The sequence below is a fragment of the Bos javanicus genome, chromosome 26 (genome assembly GCF_032452875.1).
Source record: "Bos javanicus breed banteng chromosome 26, ARS-OSU_banteng_1.0, whole genome shotgun sequence".
Taxonomy (NCBI): domain Eukaryota; kingdom Metazoa; phylum Chordata; class Mammalia; order Artiodactyla; family Bovidae; genus Bos; species Bos javanicus.
Genome location: NC_083893.1, coordinates 17848853 through 17871596, shown reverse-complemented (window position 1 = coordinate 17871596; position 22744 = coordinate 17848853). Strand labels below are relative to the sequence as shown.

The 22744-nt window shown below is 45.4% G+C and overlaps 1 protein-coding gene across 1 annotated transcript in view; it reads left to right on the top strand.

Annotated features, from left to right (window-relative positions):
- The window catches only part of PIK3AP1 (phosphoinositide-3-kinase adaptor protein 1), a 120699-nt gene that overhangs the window by 59342 nt on the left and 38613 nt on the right, over nt 1–22744 (top strand). Inside the window, exons 4-8 of the mRNA XM_061402952.1 lie at nt 4241–4385; nt 6161–6303; nt 6822–6954; nt 9757–9953; nt 12823–13012. Of these exons, the coding sequence (XP_061258936.1) occupies nt 4241–4385; nt 6161–6303; nt 6822–6954; nt 9757–9953; nt 12823–13012 (808 nt within the window). The remainder of the gene's footprint in view (nt 1–4240; nt 4386–6160; nt 6304–6821; nt 6955–9756; nt 9954–12822; nt 13013–22744) is intronic.

Genomic DNA, 22744 nt, shown 5'->3' with positions numbered 1-22744 from the left:
TGCCACTGCGGGCTCCTGGAGGCAAGAGGGCGGAAGGGCCGTGGAAATGGGAAGTCTTCGCTTCTCTGCACTTGTGAGTGGCTTTCTGTGTAGTCTGAGACCACAAGGCGTTGGGCAAGGACGCCCTCCATGGGGTTGCAAGCTGCTTCTTTGGACTCGATTGAACTCATAGATGTGTTTGGTTTGAGCTGCTCAGTGTTTTAAAAATTAGGCATGAAAATCTGTTTCCAGCTTCCTTTGGACCAGAATCTGGTAATAACCAGGTCTGAGATGAGCAGCTGGGCCATTAGATGCATCCCCGGTTCTCATTAGTCCCTTTTCTTTGTACCCACTTCACTCCTTTTCCTGACCAGCCAGGCTTTGTGGTGGGCATGCAGTTTCTAGTCTCCCTATACTCTTTCCTGCCTTCCCCATGCCCCTCTCATCCTGACATCAGACTGGAGACTGTGAGGAGGGTTTGGAACTGAAGGATAATGCCACATCCATAGCCCCGTGATTTTCCAGGCTTTGGCTCCTTCTCTTGTGCTGGCTCCCACTGACCCAGGATTCTCTCTGCTGCCTGTTCCAGGTCTCTGGATCCTGGGGCAGCTGGGCTGGTGTTGGGTCATGACTGTCAAGGGGGAGACACACTCATTTTCAGTGGCTCCCCCGCCTCCTTGGGAGAAGGAGCAGGTTGGACAGGGCTGGACCCGCAGTGGGAAACAGGTCCACCACAAACACACTCACATTCACCCTCAGCAGCCTCTGTGAGCCAGGACCACAGCCCCCGTCCCACTTGCTCTGGAATCAAGAGTGGCCCTCATTACAAAGGCCTATTGTAAAGGCTTGATAGCAGAATTTTACAATCAACATCTGGGGAATAGCTATGGTGAGAAATTTCTCCTTTTCGCCTGTTTTTTGGACAGCCTGTCCTTTCTAGTTCAATGTCTTAAGAACTTAACCAGCATAAACATCACAGTAAAATAGATAATTCCATTTGGCAGGTTTGACAAGAGATCTCAAAACAATATAAAACTGCACTCAGGTTGCTCAATGCCTTGGGAAAATTAATCCTCCAATCAGTTATTTTTGTCCATCTGTTCAGTTCAGTTGCTCAGTCATGTCCGACTCTTTGCGACCCCATGAATCACAGCACTCCAGGCCTCCCTGTCCATCACCAACTCCCAGAGTTTACCCAAACTCATGTCCATTGAGTCATCGATGCCATCCAGCCATTTCATCCTCTGTTGTCCCCTTCTCCTCCTGCCCTCAATCTCTCCCAGCATCAGTCTTTTCCAATGAGTCAACTCTTCGCATGAGGTGGCCAAAGTACTGGAGTTTCAGCTTTAGCATCAGTCCCTCCAATGAACACCCTGATCTCCTTTAGAATGGACTGGTTGGGTCTCCTTACAGTCCAAGGGACTCTCAAGAGTCTTCTCCAGCACCACAGTTCAAAAACATCAGTATTCAGCACTCTGCTTTCTTCACAGTCCAACTCTCACATCCATACATGACCACTCGAAAAACCGTAGCCTTGACTAGATGGACCTTTGTTGGCAAAGTAATGTCTCTGCTTTTGAATATTCTATCTAGGTTGGTCATAACTTTCCTTCCAAGGAGTAAGCGTCTTTTAATTTCATGGCTGCAATCACCATCTGCAGTGATTTTGGAGCCCCAAAGAATAAAGTCTGACACTGTTTCCACTGTTCCCCCATCTATTTCCCATGAAGTGATGGGACCAGATGCCATGATCTTAGTTTTCTGAATGTTGAGCTTTAAGCCAACTTTTTCACTCTCCTCTTTCACTTTCCTGGCAATCTTGATTCTAGCTTGTGCTTCTTTGAGCCCAGCGTTTCTCATGATGTTCTCTGCATATAAGTTAAATAAGCAGGGTGACAATATACAGCCTTGACATACTCATTTTCCTATTTGGAACCAGTCTGTTGTTCCATGTCCAGTTCTAACTGTTGCTTCCTGACCTGCATACAGGTTTCTCAAGAGGCAGGTCAGGTGGTCTGGTATTCCCATCTCTTTAAGAATTTTCCACAGTTTATTGTGAGCCACACAGGCAAAGGCTTTGGCATAGTCAATAGAGCAGAAATAAATGTTTCTCTGGAACTCTCTTGCTTTTTTGATGATCCAGCAGATGTTGGCAATTTGATTTCTGGTTCCTCTGCCTTTTCTAAAACCAGCTTGAACATCTGGAAGTTCACGGTTCACGTATTGCTGAAGCCTGGCTTGGAGAATTTTGAGCATCACTTTACTAGAGTGTGAGATGAGTGCAATTATGTGGTAGTTTGGGCATTCTTTGGCATATTCTTTGGGATAGGAATGAAAACTGACCTTTTGCAGTCCTGTGGCCACTGCTGAGTTTTCCAAATTTGCTGGCATACTGAGTGCAGCACTTTCACAGCATCATCTTCCAGGATTTGAAATAGCTCAACTGGAATTCCATCACCTCCACTAGCTTTGTTTGTAGTGATGCTTTCTAAGGCCCACTTGACTTCACATCCCAGGATGTCTGGCTGTATGTGAGTGATCACACCATCGTGATTATCTGGGTTGTGAAGATCTGTTTTTGTACAGCTCTTCTGTGTATTCTTGCCACCTCTTCTTAATATCTTCTGCTTCTGTTAGGTCCATACCATTTCTGTCCTTTATCGAGCCCATCTTTGCGTGAAATGTTCCCTTGGTATCTCTAATTTTCTTGAAGAGATCTCTAGTCTTTCCCATTCTGTTGTTTTCCTCTATTTTTGCACTGATTGCTGAGGAAGGCTTTTTATCTCTCCTTGTTATTCTTTGGAACTCTGCATTCAGATGCTTATATCTTTCCTTTTCTCCTTTGCTTTTCGCTTCTCTTCTTTTCACAGCTATTTGTAAGGCCTCCCCAGACAGCCATTTTGCTTTTTTGCATTTCTTTTCCATGGGGTTGGTCTTGATCCCTGTCTCCTGTACAATGTCACGAACCTCTGTCCATAGTTCATCAGGCACTCTGTCTATCAAATCTAGTCCCTTAAATCTATTTCTCACTTCCACTGTATAATCATAAGGGATTTGATTTAGGTCATACCTGAATGGTCTAGTGGTTTTCCCTACTTTCTTCAATTTCAGTCTGAATTTGGCAATAAGGAGTTCATGATCTGAGCCATAGTCAGCTTCTGGTCTTGTTTTTGCTGACTGTATAGAGCTTCTCCATCTTTGTCCATCTGAGAAGAGCATAAATTCAAAAACTCAAGAAGTCTTCTGTAAATCAGTGCCTCTTGCTCTGTAAGGCTGAGTCACCCACAGGTCTTGGTAAAATGCAGACTCCAGTGTGGTGTCTGGTGGGTCCAGGCAGGGCTTGAGATTCTGCGTTTCTAACAAGCTTCCACAGATACCAATGCTGCTGATCCCTTGGCCTCACTTTGGATACCAAGGCTGATCTAGAATCAGTTCAGTTCAGTTGCTCAGTCGTGTCTGAGTCTTTGCCACCCTGTGGACTGGAACACGCCAGGCTTCCCTGTCCATCACCAACTCCCAGAGCTTGTTCAAACGCATGTCCATCACGTTGGCAATGCCATCAAACCATCTCATCCTCTGTCATCCCCTCTCCTCCCAGCTGCAATCTTTCCCAGCATCAGGGTATTTTCCAGTAATTGTGTATGGATGTAAGAGTTGGACTATAAAGAAAGCTGAGTGCCGAAAAATTGATGCTTTTGAACTGTGGTTTTGGGGAAAATTCTTGAGCGTCCCTTGGACTGCAGGGAGATCCAACCAGTTCATCCTAAAGGAAATCAGTCCTGAATATTCTTTGGAAGGACTGATGCTGAAGCTGAAACTCCAATACTTTGGCCACTTAATGCGAAGAACTGACTCATTGGAAAATGCCCTGATCTAGAATACTGCTTCTCAAACTATCTGTGGTGAAGAACTTTTTAAAAATGTTGTTCTTTCAAGTTTCCAATTATGCCATGGACCAATACTTTTATAATGTACAACAAAAAAAGAAATGCTATGAAAAAGTAAATAAACAGACATATAAAATACCAGCCCCAGGTTTTAAAATTATTATTAGGTTTGACAGACATAAGATGATCAAATTGCTATTAAGGGTTATAAATGTTCACTCTTGGGCTTTGTAATTGGTCTTTTGGGACCTGTGGCAAGCAGTCACTGCCTGGCACTGGACTGCAGACCCCACCCTGCCTGGAGCAGCTTCACTGGGGAGAGCTGGGGCTCCAAAAACCAGGGAGAAGGAACAATGACTGGTCTCCCATTCCAGGCCGAAACCACTGTCTACGTCATCGTGAGATGTAAGTTGGATGAGAAGGTGACAACAGAAGCCGAATTTTCTCGTGAGGATTCTCCCTCGATAAGGGTGGAAGCCAAGCTGGAGAATGAGTACACTGTTTCCGTGAAAGCTCCCAGTAAGTAGCCCCATTGACCTCCAGAAATTAGGCCTCATGTGAAGAGGCCCCTTTTTTCTTTACCTTATTGACAGCTGTCTTTATCAGTCACTGAGAAAAGTGACAACCAAGATTTGGATTGGTTGTCATATTCTCTTGAAAGGAAAAAGAAATTGTAGAAGCATACATGTGTGATGGGGAGGAAATGGATATAGTGCAATGTTGACAAAGTTAATGTATTAACATTTTTTAAAATTAGAGAAAAATAGGAAAAGTAGGGATAAAGTCATCTGGTACCCTACCACTAGGTCTTCTTTGCCTTTTTTCCTAATTTTTAAAAACATAGTTGTTCCAATAGTATCTATTACCTTATATTCTGGTTTTCTTTAGGTAACCTTAATTTATCCTGTCTCCATCCTTTTACCAGTGTACTATTACATGGACTTTGAAACTCTCAATTTTATAATTTTTTTTTCTATTACGAAAGTAATGTGTGCTCAATATAGAAAACCTGGAGAATACAGTAACCATAAAAGAAAGTAGGTGGAAAATTACCCATATGCCCCCAAAGGAAATCGCTGGTTTCTGTGTTTTCCCACATCTGTGTACAAAACTGTCTTGCAACCAACTTTCGTTACTTGAAAATACACTGTGAATATTTTCCTGTGTTAATAAATATTCTTTTGACAAAATGATGCTTAATGGTTGCAAGGTAATCCAAGGTGTAGATGTACCGTAATTTATAAAACTAGTCCCTTGAATTGGACCTGTATCTTAAAACCATAACTTTTAAAGCTATATAATACTCAGCTGAATAGAAATATCTTTTTAATTTTCATTTCCTCATTATTGCCTATTTATGTCATTTTTGATTTCTTATTGTCTTCTTGTTATTTTAAATGATGCTGTATTGAGCATCTTTATGCATGCAGGTTTTGTGTTTAGCGTAGCGTCCTTGAGATGGAATTCCTCAAACATTGGGCGTTTTTAAGGGTCCTGAAAGATGATGCTTAGGTGCTTAATGAAATATTACTACTATCAAGTTTATCTGCTATCTCATCACCAACACAGGCCTTATCACTTTGAATATTTTTGCTAATTTAATATGTTTTTAAAAAGTAGTCCACTGTTTTAATTTGCCTTTCTTTGATTACTAGTGAGGTTAAATATTTTTCCATGTTCTCTACTTGTCACATTTCCTCTTTTGTGAATCGAATCTTTGTGGTTGGTGTATTTTTAATTTTTTCTTTCCCCCTCAAAACCCCTTCCTGTGGTGTAGAAGAGAGAGCACTCAGGGAGAGCACACAGTAATGACGGCAGCCCAGCAAGTGAATCAGTTCTACTGGTGTGATGGGCGGAAGTGTGGAGTCCCACCGCCAGCATCCCCCCTGCCTAGGTGACCGCTGGCCAGCATCCCCCCTGCCTAGGTGACCGCTGGCCAGCATCTCCCCTGCCTCTGGTGACCACTGGCCTTTATGTAAAGTGCTTTCAATTCAGCTCTTCTTCCTGTCTATTGTGACTCGGGGCCTGCAGTAGTGAGTAAAGCAGATGAAAATCTTCGAAAAGTTAAATTGCAGACCCAGTGCGGATGATCCCTCTGACACAGAGCTCTCCTGTGTGTCGGTCTGCTCACTGCTTCTTCTGCTCTGTCCCTCACTTCCCAACCCTGCAGTTCACCTCCAAACCCTTTCTTCCAGTCCCCAATTCATTTCTTTACCATTTAAGTAATCTAGGAACACTTTCCCCTGTACTCTTAAAAACAAAACAAGTTTTATAGTATCTTTTCTTCCATCCAGACCTTTCATCTGGGAATGTTTCTCTGAAGATATATTCCGGGGACTTAGTGGTGTGTGACACCATTATCAGCTATTATACTGACATGGAGGAAATTGGGAATTTATTGTCCAATGCTGCAAATCCTGTGGAGTTCATGTGCCAGGTAAGGATGATGAAAGGACCCCAGAGTTTTCTGTGCCTGTAGTTTCTGCTCATGGTTCACAATCTGAAATCTGTTGGGGGGGAGATTGTTGTTGTTCATTTACTCAGTTGGACTGTGGCACGCCAGACTTCCCTGTCCTTCACCATCTCCCAGAACTTGCTCAAACTCATGTCCATTAAGTCGGTGATGCCATCCAACCATCTCATCCTCTGTCATCCCCTTCTTCTCCTGACCTCAATCTTTCCCAGCATCAGGGTCTTTTCCAATGAGTTGGCTCTTCGCATCAAGTGGCCAAAGTATTGGAGTTCCAGCTTCAGCATCAGTCCTTTCAATGAATATTCAGGGTTGATTCCCTTTAGGACTGACTGATTTGATCTCCTTGTTGTCCAAGGGACCCTCAAGAGTCTTCTCCAACACCACAGTTCGAAAGCATCAATTAAGGCAAAAAGATGTAACAGTATGAAAAGGGTGGGAGATAGCTGGATTTAAAATCTGACCATCTTCACTTTTGTATTTAGGCCTTTAAAATTGTGCCCTACAACACGGAGACCCTTGATAAACTGCTAACGGAGTCCCTGAAGAACAACATTCCTGCAAGTGGGCTGCACCTCTTTGGAATCAACCAGCTGGAAGAAGAAGACATGATGACGAGTAAGTCACCAGTTAAAACTCAAGAAAAAGGCCACAGGTCGATTTCAGTTGGTCGGTTTCAGCCTGCAGTCAGCCTGTGCTCATGCTTTCTACTGGATCCTGCTCTTCCGTTCATCCTCTGAGAAACAGTCATTCTTCTCTGGTCAGCCTGGGATTCTAAATTATAAGCCCAAATATCTCACTCCCTTACTAAATACCCTCTGTGGTTCCCACTTGTCTTCTAAGGTCCAAACTGCTTAACCTTTCACAAGCCCTTCCCCAGGGGCTCCTGCAGTGTTTCTGCTCTCACCCCTCTCTGTTCTCTCCCTTGGCTTCTATGCTCTGCTCTATGGAAGGTATGAACATCTTTTACCTAATGAAGGTTCCACCCTGCCTCTTGCTACCTCAACCTTTGAGAGTACAGCTTCTTCCTCCCCTCCTCCTGCAGCAGCTTAGGAAGCACTTCCTCAGGTAGGTCCCACCTACATGCTGTAGGTGCAAGCTCCCCTTGCATGTCGGGTTCTTGTACTCTTCAGCTTTGTCTGTCTTTTTTGCTGGTCTGTCAGCTGGATGATGGAGAAGGCAATGGCACCCCACTCCAGTACTCTTGCCTGGAAAATCCCATGGACGGAGGAGCCTGGTAGGCTGCAGTCCATGGAGTCACGAAGAGTCAGGCATGACTGAGCGACTTCACTTTCACTTTTCACTTTCATGCATTGGAGAAGGAAATGGAAACCCACTCCAGTGTTCTTGCCTGGAGAATCCCAGGGACGGCAGAGCCTGGTGGGCTGCTGTCTATGGGGTCACACAGAGTCGGACACGACTGAAGCGACTTGGCAGCAGCAGCAGCTGGATGAACACAGGGACTGTGCCTGGTGGCTCACAGTAGGCACAAAACAGTTATTTGTTTGACGAGGGAGGAGCAGTCTTGTGGGCATGTGTGCCTTGCTGGGAGCTGGGAGAACCACTTGCATGGGGATGGTGCCCTGCATGCTGGACTGGATGCTTGTTACGGCACTTTTGTGGATGCCATTTTTCCTTCACGCCGCAGCTGCACTGCCTAGGAGGAACCCAAGTCTCTGGTTACTCACTGCCTGCATTTTATCCTTCCACAGCCTCTGAGAGCCATAAGGATGAGGTTATATTACCTTCAAGTACTTCTCCTGGGGGCATTTTCTTGTTGCCTCTCCCCATTTTCCTACTGTGAAATATTCTTGCATCACTTTCAGCGGATGTTAATATTCCCTATTCGGGCTCAGGAGAGAATATTTTGTAGCTTGACAATCATGGGCGATCCTGGGAACATTTTCAGACCTTCATTCCAAAGATTATATCCTGGTGGATAGGATGCTGGGCTTGTCTTTTTGTTTTTGTTTTTTTTTAGATTTTTTTTCAACATGGACCATTTTAAAAGTTTTATTGAATTTATTGCAGTGTTGTTTTTGTTGTTTATGTTCTGTTTTTTTGGTTGCAAGGCATGTAGGATGTTAGCTCCCTGACCAGGGATCGAGCCCAAACCCCCTGCATTGTAAGGCAAAGTCTTAACCACTGGACCACCAGGATGTCCCTGGGTTTGTCTTATTAAAAAAATACATATACGTATTTACTTATACATACACACACACACACACACACACATATAAGACGTATGTATATATACATATATTTATCTGTTTATTTATCTATCACTTTTGTGCTTCCCTCATGGCTCAGTTGGTAAAGAATCTGCCTGCAGTGCAGGACACCCCGATTCGATTCCTGGGTCAGGAAGATCCCCTGGAGAAGGGAAAGTCTACCCACTCCAGTATTCTGGCCTGGAGAATTCCATGGACTGTATAATCCATGGGGTCACAGAGAGTTGGATACGACTGAGTGACCCTCATTTTCACTTTCACTTTGGGCTTAGAAATCAACTTTTATAAAAATTAAAAAAGAGATTTGTCCCCAACTTCCCCAAACAAACATGTCTATTTCCTTGGTTGAGTTTGACTTGCTGTATCACATATTAGTAGGTGGAGGGCTCATGGGGACCAATGACTCTCAGGAGCACTTTGTTTCTCATGAATCAGAAGGTTCGTGGACATCCTGGGGTTTGTGTATGTTAATAACATCACTCAAAGCCTGTCCTTAACAAAGAGCTCACCGAAAACCACCTCATTAATCCTCCCAGATCCCTTTGAGATAGTATGGAAATATTTTCTAGTTCAAAACTAAAGGTCATGGACCGTCTAAGTAACAGCCTCAGGATTACCTGGCACATGTTATGAAACTGGGCATAAGAGCTAAGAAGATGGATTTTTTTTTTCCCTCCATGCCCACACAGTTTGTGGGATCTTAGTTCCCTGACTAGAAATTGAACATGTGCCCACAGTAGTGAGAGCACCGAGTCCTAACCACTGGATTACCAGGGAAGTCCCAGGATTTCTTTTTGTTTAATCAGCATACCTAAAGCAGTTATTTTAAAGTGTTCTGAAATTTGAAGATGTTCAAAACACGATCCCTGTTGCTCTTCATGGCTGCTTTTTAAAAAAAAAATCCTTAGACTATCCACATATTTTGAACTGGTGTTATTTCTCAGGATTCGCCAATCCTTTTAGAAAAAGGAGGCAGGATATTAATGATAGATTTGGTAATCAATTGACACATCATTTCCTCTGTCATCTTCAGCGGTGCCCCAGAGGAAGCCATTAGATGTTAGGTCAGTCAACCAAGAAGCAATGGTTGAGCATGGCTGGGTGCCGCATTAGGTTTCCAGTGTCATCTCCATGAGCCTGGTGCCCTGGGCTTTCTCTGATCATTTCATTTTGCTTGACAATTTTTCAGATCAAAGGGATGAAGAGCTGCCCACTTTGTTGCACTTTGCTGCCAAGTACGGCCTGAAGAACCTCACTGCCTTGTTGCTCACCTGCCCGGGAGCCATACAGGCCTACAGCGTTGCCAACAAGCACGGCCACTATCCGAACACCATCGCCGAGAAGCACGGCTTCCGGGACCTGCGGCAGTTCATCGACGAGTACGTGGTAAGGTCAAGGCGGGAGAGGCCCCGGGAATGGGAAATGCACCATGTGGTCCCCAGGGCTGCCTTTGCACCAAAGATCTGGGTGGACTTCAACTCTAGCATGTCCTCGTGTGCCTCTGCTGGCAGGGCCAGTATACACGGGCTGAAGAGATGGGCCCTGGAGTCACATGTCGTGCACGTGTGTGTTCTAAGTCACTTCACTTGTGTCCAGCTTTTTGCGACCCATGGACTGTAGCCCACCAGGTTCCTCTGTCCATGGGATTCTCCAGGCAACACTGGAGTGGGTTGCCATGCCCTCCTCCTCCAGGGGATCTTCCTCACCCAGGATTGAACGCAGGATCAAACCCACATCTCTTAACGTCTCCTGCATCGGCAGGCAGGTTCTTTGTGTCCCCTGGGAAGCCTGGAGTCACATGGACCTGGGTCCAGTTTCCTTATCAATACTTGTTAGCCACATGACTTTGGGCACATCATGTGTCTATACTCTTTCTCTTTCAGTTTCCTAATATGCGGGAGAAAGATGATAATAGTTCTACTTTTAGGGTTGTTTTGAGGATAAAAAGAGATAATGTAGGTAAAGCACTAAGATCCACCCTTGAAAAATTTACAGAGTCATTTGTCCAGTGAATCTGCTGAGGGCAGATGCCAACTCCTCTTTCCAGCTGCCTCCCCACCCACCTCCAAGGCACTTGGCAGGATGTTCCCAGCTGCTTCGCCCACCGTCAAGCCCAGGTTAACCGTTAAGCTCGGTTCCTTTCTTAGCACTGACCACAGTAAAACTCTGCATCTGAGCCTACAGGGAGGCCAGCCATGAGGCCCCGCCTCCTGACAACCTCTCTCACTTTCTGAGCCTCTGCCTGTCTTTAGGTTTAACTGTTTCTCTAGTTTAGGATCCACAGATCCTCCTCGATCATTGACTTGGGGGTCCTTCTTTGAGTGTAATCTCATCCTGTATCTTGGCCTTGATACATGCCCCAAAATTCCTTCCATTGTTTTGGAGGCAGATGCCCTTTGTGACTCCACCCTTTTCTGGTTTTCTTCCGTTTTCACGATTAACAGCAGCAACGCGGAAATAGCTCAGCCTCTCATATGAGGCTATGACCTCAGAAGGAACAATGAACACAATCCAGTCTTGTTTTCTACCTCCAGATAGGAGTGAGCCTGACACCTCCCCAGAAACTTACCCCTCTGCTCTGGACTTGACAATCTACAAGGCAGTGACTCACTGAGATATATAGAGAGGCCCCCAAAATTTGGGGGGTGATTAAACATATTGAATGAATAGAACAGCATGAGTGCTTATTTGGTGTATCATTGGCATAAATGAAGCTAAAAGGTACTTACAGTCTAGAAGCATTTACTTGGCTTCACTTTGGAGTCAAAAATGTATAAAAGGCAGTGTTAGGTTTCCCTGCCAATAGTTTTTGTTAAGAGCATACTGTGTTCAGATTAATGACCACTATTTATTGCATTTATTTGATTGGCAAATGCATTGTCTCCTTGAGACCTCCCCACTATTCTTTGAAGTTGACAGTATTGTTATCTTTAGCAAAGGAGGAAAAGGGCCTCAAAAGGCAGAGTAGTTGTGCCAAGGGCCCCACACTTGTCAGGGTGGAGATAGGATGTGAACCTAGTTGATGCTAAAGCTGGGGCCCGTTATCCTACTTTATGTCACAGGGACGTGGAAAGCTGCATGTCCAGTTTGCACTGAAGTTAATCTGGTTCACATGTGTCGTATCATCTTTGTTCTCAGACTGTAATCCCTTCAACCAATGCATCTCCAGCTTTGCCCCACAAAGGTTGTCCGTCCATGTTGTTCGTGATTCCAGAGAACCATCCCATTTCGTCTTTCCATCATATCAAAACCAAAAGCCAGGCTCTGAGTCTCCAATACTCCACAGCTGTCACCTGGTCCGTTCCCTGGGGTTCATCAGAAAACCAACGCAGAGTGTCAAGAGCAGATTAGTGCTCTTGGGGTAGTGATGATGAAAATGAGGATTTTTGTGGGTTGATGCTGAAATAAGGATTGTGAAACACCAGAGTTTCTTACCAGGAGAAGTTGTGCAGGGGTTTCAGAGAAGTCACCTCTCTGGCTTCATCACCACCTGGAGGCAGAATGACAGAAGGGGGCGGGTCTCTCTGACTTCAGTGCATTTCACCCAAGACCACCTCTCTTTCTGGACACAGGATTTAAAACTGAGGTGGGCACTTTGAAGTGAGCTCAGGCACTTTGGAGCAGCCTAATAGAAGGAACAAGGACAGGTGAACCAAGTTCCCAAGGGACTTCTGACTATGCAACTTAGCTGCAGCCCTGTTTAGCCCATTTGACTGTCCATCTGGCTAATCAGCAAAGGTTCCACCTTTGTGGCCATTTGTTCCCATCTGAGGAACCACTAAGGTATGGTAGGAAAGTCAGAAGCCAGGATTGCAGATCCTTGAGTAAGGCACTGGATTTTTCTGAGCTTTGGTTTTCTCGTCTGTGAACGAGAAGCAGCAGTGGAAAGGATGTCAGGATAGACTACATAAGCACATCCCTAGCCTTTCCCTGACACATCAAAGGCGCTCATGAGAAGGTGGCAGATTTGTATCCTTCAGGCATTGGACATTTAACAGACGTCCCCTCTGAGTGCCTAATTGCTCCTTGGTGTTGGAGGAAGATACAAAGGTGAAAACGAAGGACATACAGCAACGACTTGGAGCCTGGCTCCTCAAGGAGCTTTCAGTCTGGTGGGAAATCGACCTGCACACCCAGTTGCAACCCTGATTCTTGTGAGCCTTTACTCGACTGTCACGAGGCCACTCGCGCCCCTGACGCTGCCCAGAGAGCCCGGCTGTGTCAGCGTGCCTGTGGGGCCCTCCCTCTCTTTCAGGAAACTGTGGACATGCTGAAGAGTCACATTAAGGAGGAGCTGATGCAAGGGGAGGAGGCTGACTCTGTGTATGAGTCCATGGCCCACCTGTCCACGGACCTGCTCATGAAGTGCTCCCTCAACCCCGGCTGTGACGAGGAGCTGTACGAGTCCATGGCGGCCTTCGTCCCAGCTGCCACCGAGGACCTCTGTAAGTCGCCTGGCTCAGTTCTGCTTCTGTCTTTCTGCTGACAAAAGCGTTTCTTCCTTCTGCTACGTGTGGGGGAAGTCGCTCACTTACCCTTACCCCAACTCCGGAGAGATGAAGATCCCATTTTACACAAAGTTAGACAGATCATCATGTACTATGACAAGCAGAATTGTTCTCCAAACTTCCTGCTTTGTTACGGGAAAGTTTAAGCAGGGGCCTGGAAGGCAGAGTTGATGAAAAGTGTTGCCTTCAGATCCCAGAAGTGAAATCAGTGGCTTTTGACTCTTATCAGTCCCAACGGTCCCTTTTTTATAGCACACATTCTGTAATGCTCCCCCATCCACTACGCTAACATGAGATTTGTATAATATAACCTATCTATTAATACACATGAAATTTTTAGAAATCAAATATTGCCCTGATTGAAATATAGAAGAGAACTAGGAGAGGAGGACATGGTGCATTAGGCAGATGCGGTCACCTACTCTCTGAGTCACTGGCACTGTCACGGCTGCAAATGCTGGCTGGTATGTTCATTGTTTAGGTGACTTGACTACTGCCAGCAGTGCTGGCATCAATGCCTGGGTTTTCCTAAATAGTGAGTGATTTCTCGCATTCTCCTCCCCATTTTTATAGTAATGGAATTCCTGGAAAGTTTAATATATATGAAAATGATGCAGAAGTACAAGTTGTATTTTATAAATGAAGTAGTTTAGCTTCTAGGCTCAGAAAATTATGAAAAGCTTTTTACTAGATTAATGTATAATAAACTTATTTCCAAAATATCATATCTCTAGGACATGATTTTTTTTTGTAAATTGCTTAACAAATTTTACCCTTTTTTGTTTATCTTGTTTTATTCAATAGCAAAAATAGCACATACTTCCAAAAATTGGAAACAAAAATGTAGAACCAAGTTATTAAAAGTCTATGACTCCACTCCACCAACCACTATAGCACTTTCGTTTGGTAGATATATTTTGCCCGTATTTTTCCTTATACCTGCTGATATTAATTTTAAAAATATATACACGTGTATATGTATAAACAGATCTGTACGAGTACACACATATGTATAAATACATATCATAAGCAGTTATTGTTTAAACTCGTGTGTGGGTCTAGCGAAATATTTTAAAGTCATTGGGGACCCAAAATAGCGCTGTCCCCCCGCACTGAAGGTGTTGTAGCCTCTTTCTGCCTTCTGCTCAATGCTAGTTGTGTATCATAGGGACAACCCAAAATACCCTCACAGATTTCCCAAATACCCTGTAGAGGGCAGTGCCAGTCCCCTGGAGAACCACTGGTCTAAATCACATTGGGTTTCAATGCACATATCAGCACTGAAGCAGGAGGACCACACACCTGGCCCTCCAAGAGCCTTCTTTTCATGTTACCATTATTTGCTCTGAGATGCTAAGAACCCTGAAACACTGCCTACATCTTTGCTGTCCTTCCCTCTGGTCTAATTAGTAGATTCAAGAAAGACAAGACAAATACTCATCAGCACATCTATCAGCTCTTTGATGGAAGACTTTCTAGAATGAACTGAATTGAGTATTGCCAACTTTCAGCCTGAGAAGAAGACCGTAGGGATCTGGCCCCATAGGGAGTGGAGCCTGATTTTCCCACCTATGAACAGAAAAGCAGACACAAAGAGGGTGTTTTGGAGCCGCAAATGTGGGCAGGTTGGGTGGCCAGAAGCGAACCCTGATACTGCAGGGCCTTTGACGCTGCAACCCCAACATCTGGAAGGTGTGGTCCTGTGGTTGTTAGGTGCTTCCCCGTCAGACTGGCTGCTGCTCTGGGGGCGGGGAAGAAAGAGGGAAAGAGTGGTAGAAACTCTCTCCCAGCACCTGACTGGGAGGACCGAGGTGCTGATGGAAGTTCTTCCCAAATGAGCCATGACCCAGCAGGGAGGTGAGGAGAGAAGGCGTCATCCCCACCGTCCGCATCCTCTCCCTCCCTGAATCCTCTAAGCAGCCAGACGGGGGTACTCTTAATTACCTGCACTTTACAAATGGGGAAACTGAGACACAGAGAAGTTAAGCAGCTCTCCCAAGGTCTCACAGCTAATAAGTGATACAGCCCAGGGTTGAACCCAGGTCTCTCTGTCTCTAGGACTACATTCCTTACTCTGCACCAGAAATTTTCATCTAAAACCACAAATTTGTAGTCCTGGTTTCTGTTTAGAAAAACCATCCAGCAGCTCCAGCCAGGCTTCCTCTTTCTGTGGCCCAGATGTTGGCTCATGAAACAGCCTCTGGTGCCCTCTGGCCCTTGCATACCCATCCCTCTCTCCATGGACCCAGCAAACAATTCTGGAGCATCGGTGTTTCAGCCACTTACTTCTCCCCGTTGTTGGTGAGAAAACGGGGTGCAGGGGAGACGCGGTCCTCTGCAGTCTGGAACACAGGCCCATTCACGAAAGAACATTTGGAGAACAAGAAGTACCCCTGTGGGAAGCCAGAGACCACGCATCAACATTTCTGCCCTGGGTCCCTACGGTGGAGCAGCTGGACAATGAGAGAAGCCCCCACTTTACTGGCAGTTGATTTAGTGTCGACAGAGAGCCTTAACCCCCGTTATGCCTCTGGATGTTCCAGCACACAAATCCTCCTACCACATCGGTGCAGAGCTGGCCGGAACACTAAGGGCAGCCATCCCACTCCTCCTGGTCTGCCAGGCCTCTCACAGTGGGAGCCCTGAGCCTCTCCAGCACTTTCCAAGGCAGCGGAGTGCTAGGGAGCTTGCCTGGTCTGCGGCCAGTTGGCAACTTGTAAAGTTACATGGGGCCAGGATAGGGTGGGGGGAGATTCTGGTTGCCTTGGAGCTAACAGGAGGCCACAGACAGGCAGGCTATAAAATTCGGCTGTTTGGGGAATGGGCAAAGGAAACCCAGTGCATTTTTCACTTTCCAGATCATATAAACTCTGAATTTTCTGAATCTAGATATGATTTGTGTTTCTGTCTGTGGTTTAACCTTGAGAATGACTACTGGCCCAGAAGCAGCAGTCACTGGTACCTGGGGAGGAACCATTCATTTTACTACCAGTGGCCAGCAACTCTAGGAGAGAAGGCAGGTTAGGTCATAAACAAGCAGGGCAAACCGATCAGTCTAAGACGTATGTTTCTAACAGCATCCAGCACAGTTATCACTGGGAACATCTGCCTTTCGTGCACTGCTTTTATCTCTGTGATCTCATGTGATCATCCTGGGGCTTGGCGGATAATCCTCTTCATTTTAAAGAGAAATGGCTGCCAAGGTGCCAAAACTAAGTAACTTTCTTAAGTCCCGTCGAGAAAGAACTGGGTCAGGAAGCTGGGTTTGCAGATTCCCAGGGATCCAGGCTCTCAGCTGCCCACTGGGTTGGAGGACCCTCCTGGCCTGCCCTTCCTCTTAGGTCTACACTTGCCTGCCATGGGACAGATACAGGAGAGTTATTTCTAAATTGAATAGCAGAGGTTATCAGTGTCTTGCCTTGTTACAATTCAACCCTAGAAGCTGAAAATAAATATATTAAGGAAACTAGGCTGTGTTTATTCACTAACTGACTCACTGACTCATTCACTCATCCGCTCACAGGACAACATAGTGGATACAGCTAGGCCAGCTCATACCATTGCTCCAGAGTTCATCTAACTATGTTGGGACAAATCTGCCCCTTTCTTTTTTTTTTAATTTTTATTTTTTAACACCAAAAACATTTTGTATTGGGGTATAGCCAATTAACAATGTTGTGATAATTTCAAGTGAACAGTGAAGGGACTCAGCCATACATGTATCTATTCTCCCCCAGCCCCTTCTCCCATCCAGGGTGGCACATATCATTGAGCAGAGTTCCATGTGCCATACAATAGGTTTTGTTGGTTCAGTTCAGCTCAGTTCAGTTGCTCAGTCATGTCCGACTCTTTGCGACCCCATGAACTGAAGCACTCCAGGCCTCCCTGTCCATCACCAACTCCCGGAGTTCACCCAAACTCATGTCCATCGAGTCGGTGATGCTATCCAGCCATCTCATCCTCCGTCATCCCCTTCTCCTCCTGCCCCTAACCCCTCCCAGCATCAGAGTCTTTTCCAGTGAGTCAACTCTTCGCATGAGGTAGCCAAAGTATTGGAGTTTCAGCTTTAGCATTTCTAAAGAAATGCTAAGAAATGTTTCCAAAAAACACCCAGGACTGATCTCCTTTAGAATGGACTGGTTGGATCTCCTTGCAGTCCAAGGGACTCTCAAGAGTCTTCTCCAACACCACAGTTCAAAAGCATCAATTCTTCGGTGCTCAGCTTTCTTCACAGTCCAACTCTCACATCCATACATGACACAGGAAAAACCATAGCCTTGACCAGATGGACCTTTGTTGGCAAAGTAATGTCTCTGCTTTTGAATATGCTGTCTAGGTTGGTCATAACTTTCCTTCCAAGGAGTAAGCGTCTTTTAATTTCATGTCTGCAATCACCATCTGCAGTGATTTTGGAGCCCCCAAAAATAAAGTCTGACACTGTTTCCCCTGTTTCCCCATCTACTTCCCATGAAGTGATGGGACCAGATGCCATGATCTTCATTTTCTGAATGTTGAGCTTTAAACCAACTTTTTCACTCTCCTCTTTCACTTGCATCAAGAGGCTTTTTAGTTCCTCTTCACTTTCTGCCATAAGGGTGGTGTCATCTGCATATCTGCGGTTATTGATATTTCACCCAGCAATCTTGATTCCAGTTTGTGCTTATCTTCCAGCCCAGTGTTTCTCATGATGTACTCAGCATATAAGTTAAATAAGCAGAGTGACAATATACAGCCTTGACGTACTCCTTTTCCTGTTTGGAACCAGTCTGTTGTTCCATGTCCAGTTCTAACTGTTGCTTCCTGACCTGCATATAGGTTTATCCGTTTTAAATCTGCCCCTTTCTGACTTAAGTTTTGGAAAGGGGATAGTAATAAGGTCCCCAAAGGAAATCCAACCAACTACTAAGTAGGAGGGTTGTCAGAGAGGCTCCCAGTGTTGAATTAAAGGGGCTGGGGAGCAGTGTTGAGTTCTGATCCTGAGATTTTGGGGCCCTTCCCCTGAACTTGTGCGTGTGCGTGCATGTACACACACACACACACACACACACATACACAAACACTCCTCACCATCGCTGTCTTTAGTTTAGATATGCTGCCACCAAGTGGTAGCTGCGTGTGTTTGTTATTATCAGACTTACAACTTTGCTCCCAGTTCTCTTGAAAAGTTTGTGTTCAAGAGCCCCACAGATTTAAACCATCATGTTCCACACCACACTATATAATAAGTAAATGTTTTTAGGGTAAGCTTAGGGAAACACTAAACTAAAATTATGGCCCATCTCTCTCTGGGTGACTTCACTATCTGTTGATCTTTTACTCATTTACTTCTTTTGCTTCTGTCTTTGCCTTCAGAGAATGGTACAGTGGTCCTGTCGGTCCTTTGACTTAGGTAATACATTTAGGTCACTTTGTTGAGGCTCTGGGTGCTAAGGCCTCAGGAGCCTCTCTGGGTCCAGCTGTTTCCCAGGTAATCCACTTGTGGAGTTAGCGCTGCTTGAATATCTCAGAGGATTGTCTTCCTCCATCAGGAGAAAGGAAGAAAAGGAGAAACATGCGGTGTCTTGCTACTGGGAACTAAACTCACACGTGTCACTCTAATCCATCCCAGAGGGCTGCTGCGCTTCTGGGACTCCTGCTTTGAGCCTTCCTCTTGCGCCCCTGCTCCCTCCACCTGGTTCTGTGGATCAAGTTTGCCTTCAGTGGAGAGAGCCAACTCAGCCCAAGCTAACGGCCCAAGCTAACTAACGTGCTGACTTCTCTTAGCAACCTCCTTGGTAACTGGCGTCTTTGGAACAGATAATCTCCAGTAGTGTTTTCTTTACCTGAGCTCTCTGGTTACAGTCCCTCTCTTCCAGCTGGGTCCCCTCTGAGATGGGGCATAGCTGGGCCCAGTGAAGGTCCTCACAGCCCTGATATGTAAGATCTGAGCCCCACGAAGGACCATTTGTAAGCAGTCCATTAAGTTACTGAAACATGCCGCCTTCCCCATCTGCGCGCTTTTCTCTCAAGATCTTCCTTCCTGCAGCGGCATGAGTGCTTATCCGCAGGGAACTCACTCTGAGGCAGGGCTGGCCCTTCTTGTCTTGTGTGGGGCTGAAACTGACCTAGTGAAGCCAAGGGAGCCTCAAGACACTTCTGACTTCCGTAGCTTTTCCCTCCTTTAGATGTACAAGAACTGTGTTGCAAATATAGGCACTTAGTGAAAGAGCACTGGATTGAATGTTTTCAAGTTAATTAAGTTAAACTCCTCACCACCAGCAGCGACCTTGCCCACCTCTGCAGCTGCACAGCTGTGGGCAGGCCTTCCTCAGGGCACTGCCCACAAGTCAGTTTGCAACTGGACATGTACCTGCTTCTCTGGTACCTGCTCCTACTAACGTTAGCAAATATCATCCACAGGCCCTACACCACAGACATTTGATTATTTCTTGACTTTGAGGGTTGCCAGAAAATAAGAAGTCATCCTAGATGTTGTGGTGTGAAATTACTTGTCGACATTACAACGCAAGGACTTCACTTCTCCAACAAGTGGTAGTGAGACATCTGTGAGATGGCCCCAAAGGTGGGACATCTGTGGCTGCTCCCGGCTGCCCATTTTTTTGGCTGTGTCTCCATCCATCCGCCCGTGCTGGTTCTGCTGCCTGCATTGCCCTTCTCTTTTCTCAGCTTGGAAAATGCCCAGATCCCTTCCCAAAGCCCAAAGACCTCCATAGCCATGTATTTGTTTGCTTCTTCCTCATTAGTCTGTTCACTTTCACATTCATTCAACAACATTTATCAGTCTACTCAAGTGTTTAAGTCACCACACCAGGTAACAAGGAGTCAGCAAATAAGCCAGCATGGTCCCTGCCTTCTAACACTTCCCTTCTAGTGGGAGAGCTGGATATTAAACAAAGAGACTGCCTGCTGCTGCCTCTGCTGCTGCTGCTAAGTCACTTCAGTCGTGTCCTACTCTGTGCGACCCCATAGACGGCAGCCTACCAGGCTTCCCCATCCCTGGGATTCTCCAGGCGAGAACACTGCCTAACCGAATATGTAACTACAAACCGTGACAGTGTCGCAGAGGAAAACGACATGATGCCCTCGAGAGGGTAGCTAGTAGAGAATGGATCTTAGCAAGTCCTAGTACCCACTGCACCCCACCAGGAAACTGACCTGTGAACTCCTTGCTGCAAGGCAGAGGGTATGTGTGCTCACCAGGAGCACCGCATTGAGGCCTTGCTTGTCTGCTAAGAAATTTACAGAACTTGACATGCTGCTTCGCCTAACCCTTTCATGTTAGCCTCTTTGTCATTGCAAATCACCTCTCAGTCTCTCTAATTTCAGACTACCATTCTCCTCTCTCTGTCTGTGTGTCTCTGTCTCTCCCCTCCACAACTCCATCTTCCTGTCTGTCTCACTGTCTCTCTCCTTCTCCTTCTCCCCTCCTCTGACTCCCACGTCTGCATGTGTGTGACTATCTCTTTCTCTCTGTCCCTGTTTCTGCCTCTCTGTCACTGTCTCTCACCTTCCCCTCACTTCTCCATGAGGGTATAGGAAGGTTGGACTTTCCTGTTGACATGGTCAATCATAGCCATCCTTCTACCTGTGAGCAAATAGAACCAATCAGGTTTCAAGTTTGTTTGTTTTCAACTGTTTCACCATACAGCTCCTTGCTCTAAGCCTCTTTTCTATTCAAAATAGCACTTGCTGGAAAAAAAAAAAAAAAAAGCCTTTGGCCAGGTTTCAGGGTTTGAGAGCCTTTCTAGAAGAACAGTCACTCAGTATCTGATATTTTACTGGATTATATACTCAGATTAGGTTTCCTATTAAATTAGTAACACATAATCTGAATGGAGTTTCCACTGCAGCTAAGTGATCTAGATTTATGTCCCAGGAAGAGTATCACATGAGCGTCTTTGAAAATTCATTATTTCTCTTGACTCGTTCCTTAATTAAGTGCCTTCCTGCCTTCACTCATCTGTTCCAGCTTCTTTCTGCCCAGGAATGGTTTCTCTGGGATCGACTCCTGTAAAAAACTATAGTGTAACTCTGCAACTGGCTTTCCCAGAAGGAGACTGTGCCCCAGAATCTCCTTGTTATTGTTTTGGGTTATATTTTTTTCCCCAATGAAATGAAAGAACTCTGCATTTTTTCCTTAGATCAGCAGGTTTCAGCACATTTCAGTTTATTTTTAACTGACCAGTGGTGAAGGTTAAATGCTTAGAATCTGAAGTACAAGCCCTGAGCATCCAGGGATGCAGGATCTGTTGCTGTTGCTGTCCTTTTCAAAATGTCCTTTGTCTGGAAACTGACTCCATTCCCCTCTAGAATTTCTATGTATTTCAGTTACTCATGTGTTACTGTATGCTTGGGTTGTATGCACACATGGGTTGTGCAATTTAGAGTCTGAGGGTTTGAACTGTCATTAACTTGAAATAACCAGGAGCTTTTTCTTTTCTTTGTTCTTATGAAGGTAGTATCTGCTACTGCTTGGACTTACTGCCAAATACAGCTATGGCAAATAGTGTTTTAAAAATTAATTTCCGTGTCGGTTAGCTGGTGTTGAGATCCTGGGAAGCTGTTTTGAGAAGGATCCTGAGGCCACAAAGAAAGTGGTGATTGAATAAAGATATTTACCTTGAATATGGAGTAGTGGTGTGGAGGCCAGTGTGTATCTGCTGTTCCTTGTCTAATTTAAAGACTGTTTTGTTGTTGTTTATTCGCTAAATCATGTCTGACTCTTTTGTGACCCCATGGACTATAGCTCACCAGGCTCTTCTGTCCATGGAATTTTCCAAGCAAGAGTACTGGAGTGGGTTGCCATTTCCTTCTCCAGGGGATCTTCCCGACCCAGGGATCAAACCCGCATCTCTTGAATTGGCAGGAGGATTCTTTACCGTTGAGCCACCAGAATAGCCAATTCAAAGATACTTATGCAGTCCAGCGGTTAACACTTCATGTTTTCACTGCAGGTGGCATGGGTTTGATCCCAGGTCAGGGAACTAGGATCCTGTGTGCCCCACCGTGTGGCAAAAAAAAAAAAAGAAAACCCTCATGACAAACCTATGTGATATGTACTATTATTGATGCAGAAAGCTTAGTTTCTCTGTACACCAGTTCTAAATCAAATCTTAGAGACAGAGTTTTGGGTGAAGTAGAAAAAGACAGCTTTATGGCTTTGCCAGGCAAAAGAGGACATAGTGGGTTGATGCCCTCAAAACTGAGTTTCCCAAGTTGGGGAAGATAGAAGTTTTATAGTAAAAGTGGGAGTGATCAGCTTGTGAACATTCTTCCGATAGGGTGGTGATAAGCTAAGTAGAAGTCAGCATTGTCAACCTTCAGGGTCAATTGGCCTTGGGTCTACATGCTTATGGGCAGCACTTCTCCCACCTGGAAGGAGTTTCAGTATCTGCAGAATAGCTCAAAGTTAATGTTGTGTGTATCCATTGATGGGGAAACAGGACCTTGTCCCAAGGGGCTCTTGACTGTTTCTCCCTGGTCTCACATCTCCGCCCTTCCCTGATTAACAACTGCTTGAATCTGCCCTATAGAAGGTCACGGAGGCTGAATGAAGGCTGTTTCCTATGATCCATGAATCTGGGACACAGAAAGGCTCTGTGCCCAGGAGCCCCACAGGGCCCTGCAAGGTATCATTATTATCACCATTTTAGAGACAGGAAAACGAAC